The following is a 22,045-nucleotide window of genomic DNA, read 5'->3' on the forward strand; positions in this document are numbered from 1 at the left end:
ATGTTGCCTTATATAAACATCAAACAATGCAATTATCTAAAGAACAATCTTGATAATACAGAACAAAGCACAAGTTGAAAACTATGTTAACAAGGGATTTAAACTTTTCAGAGGAAGGATATCTAGACAAACAAGGTTGAAACGGAAACCTTCTCCAAACTATAGGCTCTGCAACAATCTTCTGTTTGGTGGCACTGCTCTTTTCTGCTCTTTGCAATTCCGTGTTGGCTGCTGCTTCTGCAACTGTCAGAAGTTTCAGAGCCTCTTCCCAACATTCTCTACCATTCCAAAGAAGCTTACCTGCAAAAGTGCACCTGTGTGTCAATAGACAGACTGTAAAGTGTAAACTGTAGACTGCAGACAGATATTAAAACGAAGCCTACTTCAGATCTAATATTGAAAAACCAAAACAACGGCAAATAAATTGTGTTGCATACACACAGGAATGGTTTCATAGTAGACAATGCAGTTTAATAAACAATACATAAAAGGCAATGCACCTCCTAACATACCAAAATCAAAAGTATGTTATTGAAACCTTTTGGAGAATAAGGATGCAGAAGTCCTCCAGAAACACCTGAAGCTCCCCCACCAAGCCCAGTATCATCATATATCTCAATCCACATTGGTGATGTCTTGGAGCAATGCTGTAAAATATAACCTAAACATTGAAGTCTTGACATGAAGATATGATGCAACTATAGAAGAAATATAAAATGGTGGCGCGTGGATCTTATTACAAGAGCACCAGGAGCACCAAGACAATAGTTCATACAAGCAGTAATACATCTGTCCAGTTCTTGGCATAGTAAAAATGAACAGCCGGAGAACTGTAGCATTATCTTAAAGGCAATTTTGAAGAAGCTTTGGCAGAAAGAAATGAAGTATATTAATGTTCACAGACGACTAAAAGTAGGTCAATATGACTAGAGCTTACAACAATTAAGTTGTTAGCAATAAAAAGTTCTAGGAAAAATAAAACCTTAGAATCAAAAATATTAAAATTAAAATTAAGTATATTAGACAAAATAAAGCACTGTGCCGCTAACAAATATCAATGAAGTGGCAAATTATGGCCCCAAAAGCATGTGGTGGTGAGGACTGGAAAGAAACCTCATCAAATATCTGACTACATCTGAAAAATGCTGATTGCTGAAAATTACTTATGACACATTTGGACAAAGCTTAAAATAGTATTTTAGAAATAGAAACAACTTTGAACAGTCTTCTTGTTCATTTTCGTTATGTGGGAATAAGAGCCCCGAAAAATTTAAGAGGCCTTGTTTTCCATTAATAAAGGACCTTTCGACTTAGAGAAATTACATAAAGATGTTGATCTGGCTAGGGATACCTGAGATAATGTTCCAAAGAGAATTTTGTTTAAATTTTATCAAGATTTTACATATTTAAGTTGCTTACACTAAGATTCGTATAGAGGAGTCACCAAGTCAACCTCAACAGTAATTAGGAAGGAAAAAATCAGGAACTGGCTGTTGATGTATAGCATCAGTAGAAGTAATGATAAATTTAAGCTATGTGAATTTTGTTCATCAAACGTATGCTTACACACACACACACACACACACAACATATATATATATATATATTGACGTTTGGATGATTACCATAACACTTCATACTATTATCGGCAGACAATGAAATGTGTATATTATTGGGGAGCCTTGTGTTTTACCGCCAATCACATAAACTGTTATATTGTTATTGTTTACATCAACTAACAGATGGTTAGTTATGCCTCCATAGAGGCATGACCCTAAGTGGCCAAAGGCCATGTAGAGTAATGACTCTACAGGACATGACCTTTCACATATCTATAAATGTAAGTGCAAATCGATGGGAAAGATAATCAATCTACGGCATTACAGTCCCAGCGATCTGCATAATCACTTTGCAGGATAATTCTCAGCATTATTCATTGGAAGGCTATTTACCTATACTCTCTGCATCCTCAGCAAGCTCCACTGTAAGACATTATATTTTCAGCAGCCTTCAGCACCAAAGTTAAAGACTCAGCAATCACCATTGGAAGAACAAACTCTGCATCTCTGGTTCAGCGATTATTCAAGTAAGGATATCCATTATTGTCTATATCTGCAGTAGTAGTTTTATCTATCAAAGATCACTAAATCTAACATGGTATTAGAGCCATTCTAATAAGAAAATCTATTACTCAGAATTAAAATCTAACGTCTCAGATTTATAAAAGTTAAACTATATTCTTAAATCAAAATGGTGAATCATGTAAGGCTAGAGGATAGACTTGAGGGAGCATCAAATTTTTCATCATGGAAAATTTGAGTCATGATAATATTAAGAGAAATGGAATTAGAGGAGTATATAGAAACAAACATATCCATGCCTGAAAATGATCCAGAGAAAATAACATGGAAAAGACACAATAACAAGGCAATGAAAATTATAATAGATTCTGTAAAAGATCATATTCTTCCATCCATATCCAGTCTCAAGAATGCATTTGAAATGTTCTCTACTATCAAAGATACATTTAAAATCAACAATACTAGTAAATTGTTAACTCTAAAACAAGATCTACTATATATAAAGATGAAAAATGGAGAATCTATTACATCCTACTTTCTAAGGATTTCTAAATTAAAAGATCAACTTGCAACAATGGAAAATCGAGTTGATGACAAAGAACTTAGCATGATAGCATTAAGAAGACTTCCTCTATCTTGGGAAACATTTATTCAAGGCCTAAGCTCTCGACCTGAGCTTCCTAAATTTGAAATACTAAAAAATAAATGCACACAAGAAGAATCAAGATTAGTCTCAAGAGGACTAAGCATTAATCAAGAGGGAGACATTCAAGCCCTTTATGCAAATTCAAACAAGAAAAGAAAATTCAAACACAATAGGAGGGGAACTGACAAATCATATAAGAAACGTGATTGGTCCAAAGTTAGATGTTTCAAATGTGATAAAATTGGTCACTCTCATAACTTCTGCCCTGAACGAAAGAGAATTCAAGCAGCTCTTGCAGAAATCAAAGAAGAGGAAGTAGAGAAAGAAGAAAAAGAAAACTATGCATTTTATTTAGCTCTTTCAAGTGAATTAAACTCAAGCAACAACACTTGGATCATAGACAGTGGAGCATCTCAACACATAACCAATTTTAGAGACAAATTTGAAACCTTCTCAGAACACTCCTCAGAAAAAGTTACCATTGGAGATAACTCCACTCATCCTATCAAAGGTATTGGTTCCTGTTCAATTTATTTAAATTCAGGAATTACTCTTCAACTCAAAAATGTTTTATATGTACCTGGAATAAAAAGAAATCTAGTCTCTATTTCTGGTCTTGCTGATTAAGGATTCAGAATCACTTTTCAAGAAGACAAAGTTCTATCTTAGCCAAAGAACTCTAATATCAAGAAAGCCACTTCTATTGGATTTAGAGATGGAAGTTTGTATAAACTATGTAACAATCAAAACTTAGCTCTAAGTCTTGAAACATCAAACTCTACCGAAATTTGGCATAGGAGGCTAGGTCACCTTGACTATCATGCATTATCATCTATAGGAAAAATTGTAAAAGGTTTACCTAGTCTCAAAACTGATCACTTAAGCATTTGCAAAAGATGTGCCCTAGGCAAAAACACAAAGCAATCATTTCCTAAAAGTGTTCACAAATCAAAATCCATTCTTGAACCGGTTCACACTAACCTTTGTGATCCTATGTATGTACCTTCTCTTAACAGGTGCCTCTTTTATGTAATTTTTATTGATGATTACTCTAGAAGAACTTGGATCTACTTTCTAAAACAGAAAGAATCAGCTTAAGTATTATCAAAGTTCAACGAATTCAAAGCCCTAGTTGAAAATCAGTTAGGACAAAACATAAAAATACTAAGGTCACACAATGGAGGGGAATACATCTCCAAAAAATTTAAAAACTTTTGCATTGCTGTTGGGATTAAGAGGGGGTTTTCTGTACCATATAATCTTCAACAAAATGGAATTGCAGAATGTAAAAATAGATCAATTGTTGAATCAACCAGAGCAATGATGCACGATCAAAATCTTCATACTTCCTTTTGGGCTAAAGCATCTAATATTGTAGTCTACATTCAAAACAAATGTCCACACTCAGTATTAGAGAACACCACTCCTAAAGAAGTATTTACGGGTATTAAACCAGATCTAAGTCCTCTAAGAATTTTTGGGTGTCCTGTTTATATCCACATTCCTAAAGAGAAAAGAACAAAACTAGAACCATCCAGAAAGAAGGGGATACTCATTGGATACAGTGAAACAACCAAAGGCTACAGGGCCTTCATTCCAGGTCAAAGAACAATTGAGATTAGTAGAGATGTGAAATTTGAAAAAGATATCACCTTTAATATTTCTAGAAACAGTGATGAATCTATTGTTGAATCTATTCCTGAAGTAGATGAAAATCACCAAGCAAAAATTGAGAGGGAGAATGATATTGAACCATCTTCTACCACTACATCTAATCATGAAAATTTTGAAAATATCAACAATAAAAAAAGGCCGCTTTGGGCTAGGAAAATGATAGAAGAAAATCAGGTTGAACCTAATGAAGCGATTCGAAAAAGTAAACGAACAAGAAATCAGTCATGTTATGTTGTATTATTAACTGAACTTATAAAAACAGAACCTTCAAATGTTAAGGAAGCACTATTAAGTCAATCTTGAAAAGAAGCACGGTTAAGTCGATCTTGGAAAGAAGCAATGATTGAAGAATATAATTCCATACTAAAAAAGGATGTATGGGATGTTGTACCGAGGTCTAAAAACAAATCAGTTGTTTCTTCTAAATGTTTGTTTAAAATTAAGCATGCATTTGATGGCAACATTGAAAAGTACAAAGCCAGATTTGTAGCACGGGGTTTCTCATAGAAAGAAGGCATCGATTATGAAGAAACGTTTGTGCCAGTTGCTAGATACACTTCAATTAGAACCATCTTGGCTATCGCAGCATCCAAAGGATGGAAAATTTATCAAATGGATGTCAAAATAGCATTTCTAAATGGCAAAATTGAAGAAGTTTATATCGAGCAACCAGAAGGATTCTACACTCATGACAGCAAAACTCACGTTTGTAAATTAAAGAAAGCACTATATGGTCTTAAACAGCTCCCAGAGTGTGGTATGAAAGGATAGACAACTACCAAATGAAGTTAGGATATTCTAAATATGAAGCTGATCCTAACTTATACTTCAAAATAGATGGCAATGATATCATTATTCTTGTGTTATATGTTGATGATTTATTGATAACAAGTGAAGAACATCTCATAAAAAAATGCAAACAAGAACTCACAACAGAGTTTGAGATGAAGGATTTTAGGTCTTCTACACTACTTCCTTGGATTGGAAGTCTGGCAAAAGGGTAACTACATTTTTCTGAATCAAGAAAAATATATAGTAACAAAATTTGGAATGATGGAATGTAAACCAGCTTCTAGTCCTATGAAAGTCAATCTACACAAGTTGAAGGATGATATGATCAAATCAAAATCTATAGATTCTACCTATTACAGGCAGATCATTGGATCTTTTATGTATTTGGTGAATACTCGTCCTGACATATGTTATGCAACTAACACCTTGAATCAATTTATGTGTGCACCAAAAAAAATACATCTACATGTAGCTAAATACATTTTGAGATATCTAAAAGGTACTATTGGCATGGGAATCAAATATGATCAAGTCAACATCAACCTTCATGGATATTCTGATTTCGATTGAGCAAGCAGTACAACTGAATGTAAGAGTACTTCTGGGTGTTGCTTCAGTCTAGGCTCTGGAATGGTTTCTTGGTTCAGTAGAAAACAGTCTTCAGTTGTGTTAAGTTTTACCAAAGCAGAATATATTGCCTTTTCCTTGGGTGCTAGAGAAGCGGTATGGCTATGGAAGTTGTTAGTAGATTTGTTCAAAAAACCTTTGAAACCCACTGTGATTCATTGTGATAATCAAAGTTGCATCCAGCTTTCAGCTAATCCAATTTTTTCACAATCATTCCAAACATATTGAAATTCCTTACCACTACATTAGAGATATGGTGGATCGAGGAGTCATTCAACTGGAGTACATCAGTACTAATAAACAAACAACAGATATCTTTACTAAGCCTCTTGCTAAAGTAAAGTTGGATTACTTCAAAGGAAAACTTGGTATGATTAAATTATAATATTGAATATTGAAGTTAAGTTTTCAATTCATGTGAGTTTATGCTTCTATTGTTGTTTAGTTGCATCAAATATGTAATGAAAGGTGACAATCTTTCATGGACATACATATTCAGAAGGTAATCGTTTGTAAGGTGACAATCTTACAAATGATAGGCCTGTTATCATGGAAATCTCTAAATATTGTTTTGGACAATTAGAGATCATTGATAGCGAATCCATTATGATTACTCTAGATATTGTTTCGGACAATTAGAGATCATGATATATGTTATGATAATGTTCATAGCATGGTGATTTTAATTATTTGACTAGTCACTGTTTTAGAGTGTTAAGAGCAGATAATATATTCAGATATTCTATTCTGTAATCTATTAAAAGGTGTATTACTTCTCCCTTGCTAAGAGGGAGTGTTGATGTATAGCATCAATAGAAGTAATGATAAATATATGTTATGTGAATTATGTTCATCAGACGTATGCTTACACACACACGCACACATATATATAGACGTTTGGATGATTACCATAACACTTCATACTATTATTGGCAAACAATGAGATGTGTATATTATTGGGGGGCCTTGTGTTTTACCGCCGATCACATAAACTATTATATTGTTATTGTTTACATTAACTAATAGATGGTTAGTTATGCCTCCATAGAGGCATGATTCTACGGGGTATGACCTTTCACATATCTATAAATGTAAGTGCAGATCGATGGAAAAGATAATCAATCTACGGCATTACAGTCCCAGCGAACTACATAATCACTTTGCAGGATAATTCTTGGCATTATTCATTGGAAGGCTATTTACCCATACTCTCTACATCCTCAGCAATCTCCATTGTAAGACATTATATCTTCAACAGCCTTTAGCACCAAAGTTAAAGACTCAGCGATCAGCATTGGAAAAACAAACTCTGCATCTCTGATTCAGCGATTATTCAAGTAAGGATATCTATTATTGTCTATATCTGCAGTAGCAGTTTTATCTATCAGAGATCACTAAATCTAACACTGGCAACTTGTAAATTTTCTAAGCATGTCTTATAAAATTTATGTTGAAGTTGATGAAAGATGAACCCCACACCTCCCAAGAATCACCTACATACAAACACCTGTCACAGAAAGAGAGAAGCAAAAGCTATGGAGGCTAGAATTCCCAAATCCACCGATGGGACATTCTTGATGAGCAAAAAAGAGATTGCTATTATCAAAAGTGAATTAATTAGTAAATTACAATGAGGGATCAATCCTTATAAAAGGAGATCCAAAACCCTAAAAGGTAAAACCTAGGTTGCATTATAGTAATTAATAAAAAAATTAATTATCATATGTCTAAAGTTTAGCTTAAGTGAAATAGAGTTAATAACTGACTTAATAATTAACTCAATATGATTTAATTAATAAGTAAATACTTCATTACTCTAACACCCCCCCTTAAGATAAACTTAGGGAGTAGCTAAAAACCTAGAAACTACTACTGAAAATAAATTTGAGTCTAGGCAAACAAGGCTTGATGAGATACCCAAGCACAACCAAATCTCTGAAAATAGAAAAAACCACATGAGAAAAACCCTACTCCAAAAAGAGATGGAAAACATGCTGAAAAGAACTAGTGAAGAACTAAAGAAGCCTCCAAACTAGGGAATGTCTCAGAAGATAGGAACAAAATATGATCATGAAGAACACCACTAAAGCATGTAGAAGCTGCAAAGCTCTGTCAAAACTAACTGTTGATTTAAAGAACCTCCACTGAAATAAAACATGACTAGGTAGAGAAGACTATAATTTGCATTGAATCAGGAGGCACACAAAGGCAAACAACTGAACTCGAAGATACAGATGGCATGAAACACCAAAGCCTGAAGAGTTGATTAATTCAATACGGAAAATTGCAGCCAAAGTAGGAACGAAAAGAAAAGTGTCTATATGATAAATCATCCATCTCACCAAAATGCATACGTACCCAACCACTGCATCTACCTAGTACATAGGAATAAATATTGAATACATAGCTCACTCCATCAAACCGAGGAACCATGAGAAACAACAAAAGAACCCCCCCCTAATGTAGACAAGGGTGAGGTGATAGGCAACTTGAAAAGTGGGCCAAAGAACTGCATGTCAAGGAACCACAATCAAGATGCACAAAAGAGTACATATGTGTGTGCTGAGGTGCTCAATCTCAAACACGTCAAGAGGTTAATGTCACAAAAGGTAAACTCATTGGACAAAGGAAGATGGAAAACAGGGGCAAAACATCAACCTCCCCTAGCACTTTAACCAGAGTAGTGCATGTACAATAAGGTACAAGATATAGTGAGTCCCAAAAATACAATAATCTACATGAGTGTCCTTAGATGACACTGCTCGAATCAAAAGGCAAAATAATTGAAACAAAAATACAGATGAAATATGACACTTTATCTTAGTGCGTTTGCAAGAATGCATACAAATGATGTCTAAATAGACCAGAGAAGACATGACGCTAATACAGATTATAGGACAACCCGTGACGAATCATCTAAAGCAACGAAATCGATCCCCGAAACTAAAACAGCCAAGATATCCACCAGAATGCAAAAATGCAAAAAACTAAATAGAATATACCTAGAGCAAAATCTCGGAAAACAACCAGCATCACTGGAAAGAACTCTGAAAGACCTTTCCAATGATATAAAGAATTCTCAAATCGAAGATCAAATGCTCAAGATGTCTCCAGGAGTGCAAAATAGAACTTCTGACTTTGACTGCATAAACTAGAAACCAAACAGCATCAAAAGTTCAAATAAATTGCACCATCACGATGGGCTCAGAATCAACTTTCCAACAATATCTCATTTGTGATAAACGGAGTCTGGATGAGCAAGTTTTGGCCAAATAACCACATGTAGGTTGAAAAAGAGCTAGAAAGGCAAAAAAAAATTACCACCTCGGGATCCATGCCAAAATGTCTTGGGAAGCATGCCCATAGCACCAAAATTGCCTTGGGAAGTGTGTCAATTTCGCACAAGTGTCTCAATTTATGCACAAAAAAAGTTGATTTACACTCCCAAAAATCTAAATTTGTGCACCCAAAATCTCAAATTGCGCAACAAAAAATCTCAATTTTTGTGCCAAAAAATCTCAATTTTCAAGCAAAAAATTCTTGGAATTCACAAAATTGCCACTTTGGGAAACGTGCCCAATTTGGGATCCATAATTTTTTTGCCTCAAATTTCAACTGTGTCGAAATTGGACAAATTTTCTATGAAAACAAAAGTTTTTGGGCGCTCTGAGCTCAGCGGTGACGTCCGTTTGGGCTTAAACTAACCCAAAAATCAGTGACTCCCCTAATTCAATACAAAATAACTCTGAAAAATGAAACCGTCTGAAAGAAAAAACACAAATCTGAACAGAACAGTGGCATGAAGATCTGGAACTCTGCTACCATGTTGAAATTGATGAAAGATCAACCCTATAGCTCCCAAGAATCACCTACATGCAAACACCTATCACAGAAAGAGAGAAGCAAACGCTATGGAAGCTAGAATTCTCCAATCCACACATGAGACATTCTTGATGAGCAAAAAAGCGATTGCTACTATCAAAAGTGAATTAATTAGTAAATTACAATGACGGATCAATCTTTACTAAAGGAGATCCAAAACCCTAAAAGGTGAAACCTAGGTTGCATTATAATTATTAATAAAAGAATTAATTGTTATATGCCTAAAGTTTAGCTTAAGTGAAATAAAGTTAATAAGTGACTTAATAATTAAATCAATATGATTTAATTAAAAAGTAGATACTTTATTACTCTAACAATTTACACTAAGATTCATATAGAGGAGTCACCAAGTCAACCTCAAAAGTAATTAGGAAGGCAAAAATCAGGAACTGGCAACTTGTAAATTTTCTAAGCATGTCTTATAAAATGCTTTGTGCATTTCCAATGTGCAATAATAGCATTCTTCCTTGATTGTCCCTTCTCAAACATGTTTTGCAGAAGCCCGATGTATCTTGAAAAATTTAATTACTGGTTAGAAAGATGTCTTGGGATCAAACTACAAGAAAGAGGGATTGTATATGTTGTTTTCTGAGTATGTACCATATTCTTATGCCATAAAATTTGGAAGAAGATCAAATGGGATTTGCATAAACTGTTTCAAAACCCTCTGTAACAAGGCAGACAACAAGGGTTTGAAACTAACTAAAGTTTTAACTGATGAAAATTGAAGTTTCTTGATTCATTAAAAGGCAGACTCAGGATACTTTAATGTGCATTTGATTTGGAATTGAAATATGTTGTTGGCTATTACTAATTTGATGCCCTAGCTGGCAAAAATGGTGGAAAACTTCTTGTTTTAACTGTACATGGGTTCGTTTGATCAAATGATGGATGTTTAAGGGTTTGAAACCAATTAAAAGTGTTTGTTAAGGACAAGGACAATGCAATAGGCAACCTACAGTATTAAATGGGAAAACAAATGATGATGAACAATCAATTTGTATTGGATTTGCAGTTTATAATTGTTAAAATGATGACAGTCAGTCTATGTTAAAGCCATTGTGCCTTGAGTGAGTTGATCACATAATCATTTGGAAAATGATTGACTGAAATGGTATGTTGGATGAATCAAATACTCATGATACTTGAATGTGAAAGGGCAATATAATGGCTAATCCTTATGTGCAGTCACTGTTTTTGTGGTCAGTAAAACATAACCGTTTGATGTGTGTTCTTTATCATTAACAGTGGATTCTCTTTATTGGAAGAGGTAAAACGTGGTACTAATGCGATCTAATAGTGGTGTGAAGATAGAGTGATGGGCTCATTGAAATATGACAAAGTATAAAAGTAATGAGCCTACGGTGATTGGCAAGAAGTTTGGAATGTTTAATCTTAGGTCTGTAAGAATCCTAATGATGTTAGTTGATTGATTGTTTGTTCATACCTCCAATATGGGGATATACTGATGTTTGAAAGAGATTACTGATGTGGATACGCCTCTAGAATCTTGGATTGGGTCAACCACATGAGAAAATGATGATTGGATCAGGATGATCCTAGAAGGTTGATGGGATTTTCATGATGCTTTGCATCAAGGGAAGATGATTCTTGATGATTTCTCGGTCAAAGCTAGAGTTGTAAAGGAAGACTCTCTGCTCTCTAATCTTCCGAAGGACTGGCCCAATTTCAATTGAACATTTTGTTGCTCAAGGGGTTCAAGTATCGCCTAGAGGGTGTTATCCTTTGACTACAAGAGATAAGAAAACCAAGAAGCATAAGAGAGTGCATTCAATGAAGGAAGAACTTGATAATTACTACTATGAGACTGAGTTGGTAGCTGGAGATGTTTCTTCAAAAGAGGAAGTCTGACAATCCATTAGAGGCAACCTTGGACAAAGAGGTTAGGAGGTTGATGCAAGATCTTGAGCTCTAGAGGAGCAGCTATTGGATCTGCTTCATTTGATTTTTGAGGATCTTAGTCATATCAGTTCAGAGGGAGTAGACCATATCGAGAGGGTTTCTCCAGTGATCGGTAAATTGTAGCAATCAGAGGACTCTAATTGATGGGATGAAGTCCCATGGATATAGGCCAGAAAGCCTTTATGCTGACACCTAGGTCGTGATATTCCTAATAGATGGATAGTTGTTGAACCCTGAAATTCACCAAGAATGATGCAGACTCCAACCTTGTATTTCATGATAGGGAAAATCATGTGGAGATCGGATATCACTATGTTGGAGATATGGTGCGAAGGAATGTTATTCAGTTAAGGTACATTAGCACTGAAGAACAGAAGGCCGATATTCTCATCAAGCCTCTTGCCAAAGTGAAGTTTGTGTATTTTCAAGATAGCCTTGGAGTTGTGGAGAATAAAGCCCTCTTTGAGAGGGAGTCACAGCATCACTGATTCCTGGAGATGTACTATAATGAATTCTTTTCTATGAGGGAGAATTGTGAAGTGCAATTTTCATTCTTCTTTGCAACAGAAGTTTGAGGTGCAAGCCCTTGGAGCATTTTTCTCTAAGACGGAAATTTGAGGTGTCAGCCCTTGTAGCATTTTTCTCTGAGATGGTGAAATTTGAGGTATCAGCCCTTGTTAATGCATTCTTCTTTGTTACAGTGAAGTTTGAGGTGATAGCCCTTGTTCCACCTCTCGGAGTAGTTGTGGTGGATCCATCCTCTGGAAGTAGTCATAATGGATTTCATGTGAATGACTTCATGACTAAAACACTTGTTTTGAGTCACTCTCTAGAAGTGGCTATGGCGACTATCATCCTGAGATGATGACATCACATGAGTGATTCTATAATGAACTCTTGTGTTTTCCTGCATTTCCATTTGTGGGAGTAGACATGATGGAGCCACCCTCTGGGAGTAGCCATGGTGGAGGTCATGTGAGTGATTCCATGACTAAACACCTGTGTTGAGCCACCCTCTATTAGTGTTATGGTGACCATCATCGTGAGATGACAACATCACGTGAGTGCTTCCGTAATGAAAACTTGTGTATGTTTGCAATTTTCATTCATTGGAGCAGCCATGATGGAGCGACCCTCTAGGAGTGGCTATGGTGGACATTACTCCATAACTCCAATAGCTGAGAAGGTCATTCCTAGCTAAGAGAGAGTGTTGACACTCCCTCTTAGCTAGGGAGGAATCCTTCTCAATAACTTCTGGTTCGTGCTCCCAACGCTAACATCAAAAGCAGAGCTTTCATTGATTATGAGAAAGCATGAAATAAACAAATGTTGGTTATACTGAACTCTAATAGAAGTTCTTGAGAATTGTCCATACACAGTTGATTTTGTTTTTAGTACTTCACTGGCAGTGAAGGCTGGCGGTGCAGTCCTTGGAAAAGTGGTCCCCAAAGTCCTTCCAACAGGATTGTCCTCTTGCTCCACCTTGGTGTGCTATGCTACTGAAGCTATTTATTTAGCTGACATGTGGAGCGCAAAAAAAATCATCTGTTTTCCTGAAGCTAATTTGTATAACCTGTATTGAAATTTAGATTGAGCTTTTATGCATCTTATCCGGAAAAATTTCGCCAAATGTCTTCCTTTGAAATTGTTCTTCTAAAAAAAATCTTAGAAGACTACTCCGTGTCTTTCAAATAGCATGTTTCAATCTTTTCATATAGTAAATTGTAGAGATATACCATGTTTTATACATCATAAGTATATTAATATACCATAGTAATCTTATCTTTCTAAAACACATCACAAACTGTTGAAATGTAGCAATATAATATATCTAATCTGCTAAGTATCATGTGCAAGTCCTTGGTGAATTTGACTGAAGAGACATCCTATCACGATCCCACTAAGAGAACTTATCAAATTTGGAAAAAGAAAACGGCGACTCATAACTCATTCTGTTACGAGAGGGATCGTTCATAGATATAGGTACAGTTGAGCTTCAAATTTTCAGTTGGTTGTTGAAAGATCTTGTGTTTGTGTTCCCTATCAAATAGAGCTTGTTAAATAGGATAAATTAGAGAGACGCTCGCATTGGAGTTTTGACAACAGAACCACAGGTTTAGTTCCAACCACCAATGATAAAAAGTATCCAAATTAGACACTATACTACATTACATTCCCTGGATACAGAATACCTCAACAGAAATACAAAATTTTGTAATTCAATAGCATTCGTTAGTGAGAAAAGGCAGAGCTCTAGTTGCAAAAACATTGGTGTTTTCATAAAAGAGCCCTAAAAATACCTGTGTTTTGGCAATTATGACTGAAGACACCCTAGAAGAGATACGAAATTATTTCATAGAATATTAAGAGGTGGTCCTTGGAATCTCAGCTAGTTCATAGAAATTACAAAGTTTATCAAACAAAAACAAATTATAAAAGAAGTTATAGAGAATTTATTGCAAAAAAATGAGCAAGAGAGTATAACCTGTAAGAGATGCCAGGTTACCGACATGCCAGCAAATCCAGCGCCCAGTAAAGCATATCTACCCACAGATAAGATAAGTCCACATTTAATCAAACAAGGGAGTTAAAAATATATTTAGAAGTGTAAAAAGTGAATCCTTTAAACCTGCGAGGCCTGCAAGGTAATGAAGACACGGATACAGTGGTGCATTTGGACGCCAGTTTGGGAATTTTTTTTGACTTCCACCGTAGCCAATCTAAGCTTTCTGGCAGAATGGCCATGATTACATTTGATGCGGCACTAGCTTAAAGAAATTGCCCATGGTTCGTTCAAGGAAAATTTTCGTCTGTCGGATAAAGGTAGAAGAGAAAGATACCGCGGGGGCGTCTATCTATTTATATTACTGAATCCCTGAAGCGAAATTTGGTGATATATATATATATATAATCTAGAATGATAGATTTCTTAATTGGAAGAAAATTTTAAATAAAAATTTATTATTACAATAAAATAAATAAAATATTTTAAGTTAATATGCATTTATATAACAAGTAGTACAAAATAGTAGATGTTAATTGATTTTTTAGACAAATATGTGGAAGGAGTCCAACTCATTCATTGATAAAGGAAAAAAGGATGATAAATATTTAGATAGAATTAATCTAGTTAGAAACTAGCATAATGCTCAAAACCACTAAACTACTACTATTTAGCATCTAACTTATTAATATGGGACACATCAAATCTACAAAACCACACCATAAACAAAATTATAATCATGTTAATAGATTAAATAACAATACTAAATAGATTGCATCATTAGAACATTTATCCACAATTATCATGGAATTGGAGATTATGTTAAAAATAACTTTATTTTTCTTCTTCTTACTCTATATTATTGTCCTTTTTTCCTTTTAAGTCTCATCTTCCAGACCCCCAACAAATTCTAAGTGGCTTCTTCTACACCTTAGGTGGCTAAAAGCTCTAATCTCTCATCACTCCAAGTCATATTCTTGCTTGGTGATGAGGTAATGTTAACATGATCCAACCTTATAGGAGGGGAACCATCTAGAGTCCTTAGTGCAAGTTGTTATCTACTTGGTAAAGTATATTGTTTCTTCCCCAAATGACATCTTTAACACTTCTACGTCAACTTTCCCAACCAATCTTGGCTCTTTATTCTCTATGAAGTAATGATGGGGGGAGGCATCCTTCCACCAAGTAACCTTGTTGTCATACCTCCATTTTGTACATTGGATTGCAACATGACCAATATTGTAACATCAATGACATCACCTATGATCTGGTTCCAACTTCCATAATTAGTGCTAAGAGAGATTGTTGCTGAGAGATTATGTTTTATGTCAATCTCAACTAGTATGTGAGCATAGGTGTTGTGTAAATATTTTTCAAGAGCATTCATCAATTGCTAAAAATATCCCTAAGGAATTCCCAATAGCTTCAAAAAGTGAATCAAACTAAAAAAGCAAGGTACCGAATCTTATCCAGATCAAAATTATCAAGAAATATTAAATGGAAGTATCAACATTAGTAGGTTCTTGTCGTAATGTCATTTGTAATCACATGTAACCATGTGGTGATCCTTAGCAATATTGAAAACCACAACAAAGTTCCTCCTCACACATGGATAAATCTAAATATAGTCAAATAGAATGAGATGTCAAGTATTGCAAAACCAATTATGGAATTCTATCGAGCTCATCCAAAACCCTCTAAATCTACCAATCAAATCGTGTTTGGAAGATATATATATATATGTTCATACACCTCCTATAAAACATTCATATCTATTTTAACCTTCTAAGCACACTTCGTATGCTAGGACACGGGAAGAACAAATTGCAATGTAAGGAACGGCTTGCCTCTAACCCTTACATGATCTATGCATGCACTATTCAAAATACATAAAGCATGAGATACTAGTCATTTTCACCTTCATGAATTGTCATCCTCAAATCACCAGTCTGCACTCTTAACGTGAATCCCAGTTATGTCAAAGTCTCCTATTAGCAATAATTTGAGAGGCATTTACCTCAAACCAACTTCAATGGGCTTAATACCAAAACCATCTATTGATGCAAGGGTCTTAACATCCAATCATGGTTATCAAAACCAAGGAAGATTGTCCATAAAATGTTTCCCATTTTGGCAATTAGAAGACCTAGTTTTATTGACTTTTGAGAGTGGTGACATATTTTTTTATAATATATATTTATATTTATATTTTTTTTATAATTTTCTAATAATTTAAATATGAAATGTAATATAATAAGTCATATGTTAGATATTATCTTAAAATACTATTATTTTAATAAATACATAATTTACTATAAATATTAAATATAATATCTATAGTATATTAATTGTTGTATAGAATATATTTACTTGACAAGTACAACTATTTTTTTGTGTTATAGAATAGTTGAATTTAGCACCATCTAGGTACTTACAACATCAACTTTGTCATTAAACCAAGTGCACTTTGGCACCAATACTATTGTCACAATACTATAAAGCAAGTGTTATCTAGTAGGTTGCACTTGTTTTCAATAACAAATAAGAGATGTAATAAAGTTAATCAATATTGTAACAATGATGACTTTTATGTGTAAAAAATATTAGATATGTTTAGTAGAAGTTTTACAAAGAAAGGGTGTATCAAATAAGAACTAAATAATATATCTAATAATTATTATTATTATTATTATATAATTAAATAAAATTAGCATACAAAATATAAATTTAATATTAATTAATACACATCAAATTTTTTCTTAGCACAAACCCTTATGATCATAATGTAAGAAAACTTGAAACCAAAAATATTATTGTTTCCACATAAACCGTAATAAACTTGAAACAAATAAGCACTTTAAAATCCACATGCAAGAGAATAGACAATATACCCACAAAATGTAACACGAGATATACCCTGGGAACCTTCATTGAGGGAAAAAAAAAACCAGCCTCCAAAAGCATGTCACCATGTATTATTCAACAAAAAACACAATTGCAAATACAACCATTAAAGTCTTTAAAGACACAGCCACAACCAAGCAACCCATGTGAACAAGCATGAATCAACACATCCCACGTCATGTTTCCAACCTTCACAAATGCTCCCTTGGCTAACTTGTCTTATCTTGCTCGACTTTTGTTTTCTTGCCCCTTGCCTCTACAACTACCTTTGCGGTTGCCTTTATAGTAGCAAGGTCCCACAAAACCACCAAGTGGTATTATATAAGCTGTGTGCTAAAACCATGTGTTACCATGCCCCCGTTGACCCACATTTAATAGTGGGCATTTAATTATTGTTCCCTTTTTTGTCTTTTCAAGTTAGTTTTACTTTTTTGTTGTCATAGTCCTTTCATGCTCCCCCTTCATTATGATGATGGTGTTTCTTTTGCCTTGTCTTCATTTCTTTTTTAGGTTGTCATCGCCTTAGTCATCTTCCCTTCATTCTTTGTCTTTGGTTTATTGGGGTTGTTCATTCATGGTAATTTTTTGGAGATGATTTTAATCTCTAAGCAAGCTCCTTTGCCTCATTGTATAAGGGCAACCCTTAATCATGGTACAATGCAACTTGTATTTCACACCTCCATCCTTGTAAGGCATTAGAGTTGTAATTATTAGGAGATGTGGAAATCTCACAGTTTATGGGAAATAGAAACTTGCCCCTATAATTCCTTTACTTCTCTTATAATAACCAAAAGGTGAAAGATTAAAAAATTATGATGGATATGCCCATTAGGATGAAATTTGAAAAAAGGAGATGGCTTTCTGGGGAGAAGTTTCAACTCTCTGACTAAAGAAGATAATGAAAGCCAAATACAATCTAATCAGTTGGGTTGTGATGAAAATTGTGGGGAAATAATTTCTAATGTTAGTGAATACACCAAAATCTAACACTCAAATCTTTGTCATTTTTGTAGCTACCATTTTACATGTGGATAAAGATAAGGTAGTTGTTTATGATTTATGCGTGAGTCTAGTCAAGATTTGTATTTTGGCAAATCTAGATGTGGTTCTTGACAAAATTGATGACAATCTATGAATTCCTAAAAGAAGCAAATATGGGGTAAGTGAGCATCTGGTCATTGTCTCACCCATTCTGACAATTTTTAATTTCTTTGGATTTGTTAAGAGATTGCGGGAACAACCCGCTTGGGTTACCTCTAGTATTGCCTTGTCCAAAATTTGTAATGGTTAATGCCAAAAAAAAAATGATGTAAATAGAAAGGCAATTGTCAATAACAATACACGAAAAGTAATTATGTCAATAACACAGAGAATTTTCTAGTCTATTGGCCCCAGGGTATGAAGCACAAAACCCAACCCATATTGACCTAGAGAAACAGGTAGAAACATATGAGAGCTTGTAACTAGACAAAAACCCATTCATATATCAAAAGATTAGTAGAGGGATTCAATCAACCTTATAATCATAAACTGCCTTATGCATTTGATATTTTTTTGCAATGGGTTCATGATAATATATCCATGCTATCAATGTGTTTGGGTTTGGAAAGTAATGAGAAAGTGGGTGTTAGCATTCTGGAAAAGATTTTCAATATTCATTGTCTAAAACAACCAGTAAGTTATAATTTTATTGAGCACATTGTTCATCACAAGCAAGAACAGTTGTTGATAATTGAAAAAGGTTCACAGAAGATATTTAGATACTTGACCTAATTGTGCTATTTTATGTTATTAAAGCTTCGCCTTGATTTTGATAAAATAATAAATGAATGGACACTTGTGATAAGGATGAGTGATAACCAAATGGACAACAACAACTTTGTATACTTCTTTTTGGCATTTTTGTATCATAAAGTCATTGTCACTTCAATGCCTAGATAGTGTGTGTCTTGTAAAGAATGCATTCAAGTAGGAAGTTGTTTGCCACACAAGGTGTGCCTTTAGCCAAGATTCAAGGAGCCAGTGCTTTGCGATTATTTTTCAAGGGTATTAAAACACCCAAAGATTTATTCTCCAAGGTTGCTATGAGCCTTTGCTCATGGGAGGATCTACAGGTCCAGTATAAGCTTATCTATCTAGATTGACAAACAATTGATCTTCTAGTTTTTGCAGTTCCTCCAATCTATTACAGAAACTTGGAATTCACTCATCCCGACCATAGTGGAAAGATTGGAAGTGGTACCCTGTCACTCCAATGATCAGTTATAAGCCCAAGCTATGGTATCAATGGTTAGTGGCCCATCTTCTGATGGTTAATACTCTCAACAAGCATTGACATTTGCATTCTTCGCATAAGACTTGGAGTTTTAGATTTGCCACTATCTAGCATGCCATCACAGAGCCAAAGATTGATCACTTTGCCTCGTGTCTCCTTTTCTGGGGTTTTCCTTTGGGCCCTTGACTTTGACATTTGGGAGTCCTAGATCTTAGATGCCCTTTTTGTGGTCAGCCTAAAAGCTTTCTACATATTTTTTGGTTTTGTAGAAGAGCTCAGAATTACTGGCTCTAGATTTATGACTTTTTCAGGCATTTTCATCCACAGGCTTTCACTTGGTATATGGTGGTTCTGGGTGATGCTCCCAAACTTCCTTTTGGATATGCCCAAATCTGGCATGCTTTCAGAATGGAGATATTGTTTACAATTTGGAAAGATCACAATGTTATTTTGTTCTCTCATAGGTTTCTTGATATTCATGTTGCAATGTACTCTAAAGCATGTACATGTAATAATGCCATGTTGCAGATTCAAGTACAAACTGACAAAGTCACGCTAGAAGTGACTCACCTACAGGACCTACTTGCTCACTAGGGAAATGCCCCTTGTACGGTTTCCCAAGTACCTCCAGATACTTTTTGCGATGATCGCACTCCTCCCCATGGTCACCAGTGTAAGGCCTCGCCCCGACCCATCGTAGCATAGTGATACATTATTATTTTGATACTCATGACTCGAGATGTCGAGACTCTACCTGATGCTTTGAACATATTATATTATTTCATGTTGTGTGATGCTTACTTTTAGATATTTGAGTTCGTCATTTAATGCTTTATGAACATGTATGTTGATAAAGTAAGTAAATGTAGGATTAACACTTTTATTATGAAATTGTAATGATTAAGAATATCAGAAGGATGAGAGAAAGCCTGATTGATTGATAGATGTATGTTTTAATTTATGTGATTCCTTGATACGTATATACATATGTGCATGTGATTTTATGGGACTACTGATGTGTGCAATGAGTGTGCAGGATATTTTAGTTGAGAAACCCAATGGAGGAACGGAATTGATCCCTATGTGCCATTTGTGGAAACCTTGTTGTTCATAACTTAATTATATTGTGAGAAGTATGAATGTATCTTTATGTGATCAGTAAATGTTAATGTTTCGTAACCGTGTTCTTATAGTGTCACTTGACACTCGTGAATTGCATAGGCATTTCAGCATGCTAGTTAGGGTTAACTGTGTAACCTTTGGACCTAAGTCGGACTAAGTTAGCGTTCTCTTCGCTAATTTGTTTTGATCGAATTTAGTCCCCCCTAATCTAGATTAGTGCTTAATCTACATTTTGGAGTTGTTAGATGGTCCTAATTATTCCTAGCATTTGTTGGGTCCCAAATCAATTCCTAAGGCCTTAAATCATGAAATCTTTATACCCAAGGGGTATGGGTATGGGTTGGGAGCATTTTCCACCCCCTAAGCCCCTCTTGTTGACTTTTGAGGTCACTCAAAAAGTCTATTTTTGCCTTTGTGCGAAAATTGAAAGTTGTTACCATGAGTTGAATAACCACTACTCCACTTAGAGGTTAACCTTAGGTTTGGTTGAGTTAGAAACTTCTAGATGTTTAGGTGAGTGGGGGAAGTTATTGCCCTTTTTGGTGGTTGAGTTTGGATCTTATTTAGAGGCCATTTTTGGAGTAGTTTTAGTTGTTACCCAATCTCTACTTTTAGAGAGAAGTCTTGGAAGATTGAAGGAAGGAAGGAAAAGCTCTTCTCAAATTGTTCATTTTACCATAACCACTTTGTGAAGGTAGGAGTTCTTCATCTCCTTTGTTCAGATTGTTCATGCTTGGTTCATGCTTATGCTATTGTGTTGTTCATTGGTATGCTTGTATGTATGTTGGGTATGTTTGGGAAGGATTGAAAACCATGTTTTCTTGAATACTTTCTTTCATGTTTTGCTTGAATTTTGAAGTTTTCTTGTATGTGTGTTTTGGCATTACTCACCCTTGGAGAGGGCAGAAGTGGCCAATTTCAGGAAAGGTCTTTTTAGTTGGACTCCAACAGTGTAGAGTCTCTTCTCAGGACGAGAAGAGGGAGAGAGGGTAGGGTGTTATGGGCCCCTACTTGTCAGCACAAACCACGTATGAGTTTTGTCATGTAAGAATGGAAGAATAGAAGTTCTTGAGTTATAGCCCCGATTGGGCACTTGGTTTGGTGTTGTGTCTGACATCTCCTGTTGGAAAAATCCACCTTCCCCTAGTTTTGATTCAATGTTGAATCCTATTGTGAAAACCTAGTATGGATATGAATGTTTGATTTGGTCTCCTTGTTATGTTTGTTTGTCACCTGGTCAAATTTCGTTCCCTCCACGATCTTAGCAATGTATTGCAAAAAATGATATGGATCCCTTGATAAGGGTCATAAAGGAAATTTAAATTGGACTGTTGTAATTTCGGGACTGGAATCCTATGTAAATTGTATTTAAAACCTTTGTTGTAATGGAAACGACGTCGAGTTTTCTTCCTGGTTCTTTCTCGGCTGAGCCTTTGAATCAGGTTGTCAATAAATTAGTGACCTAGTAATATTGCTTCTCATGAGATCTTCGTATTTTTCTTTTCAAGTATAGGAATGAATATCAAAATGAGATAAATGATGATGTTCAATTATGCAAAAATTCACTTTTCAAAAATGTTAAGACACAAATTTTGTTATATTGGGAACTTGATTTG

At 35.0% G+C, this 22,045-nt stretch overlaps 1 protein-coding gene across 3 annotated transcripts in view; it reads right to left on the reverse strand.

Annotated features, from left to right (window-relative positions):
* LOC149537536 (FAD-dependent oxidoreductase family protein) overlaps positions 1-14,502 on the reverse strand; it is a 48,139-nt gene extending 33,637 nt beyond the window's left edge. Inside the window, exons 1-4 of one of the 3 annotated variants that reach the window (XM_089798940.1) lie at positions 14,255-14,502; positions 14,111-14,168; positions 539-647; positions 150-300 (exon numbers count right to left, since the gene is read on the reverse strand). In XM_089798940.1, the coding sequence (XP_089655066.1) occupies positions 150-300; positions 539-647; positions 14,111-14,168; positions 14,255-14,370 (434 nt within the window). In that variant the 5' untranslated portion in view covers positions 14,371-14,502. Of the gene's footprint in view, positions 1-149; positions 301-538; positions 648-1,952; positions 2,057-14,110; positions 14,169-14,254 lie in introns of those variants that run through there. The other 2 variants (XM_089798941.1, XM_089798942.1) reach the window with 2 other exon arrangements.
* Positions 14,503-22,045: the final 7,543 nt, after the last annotated feature.

This window comes from Cupressus sempervirens, chromosome 9, assembly GCF_028749045.1.
Source record: "Cupressus sempervirens isolate cs-2001-9-10 chromosome 9, ASM2874904v1, whole genome shotgun sequence".
Classification (NCBI taxonomy): Eukaryota; Viridiplantae; Streptophyta; class Pinopsida; order Cupressales; family Cupressaceae; genus Cupressus; species Cupressus sempervirens.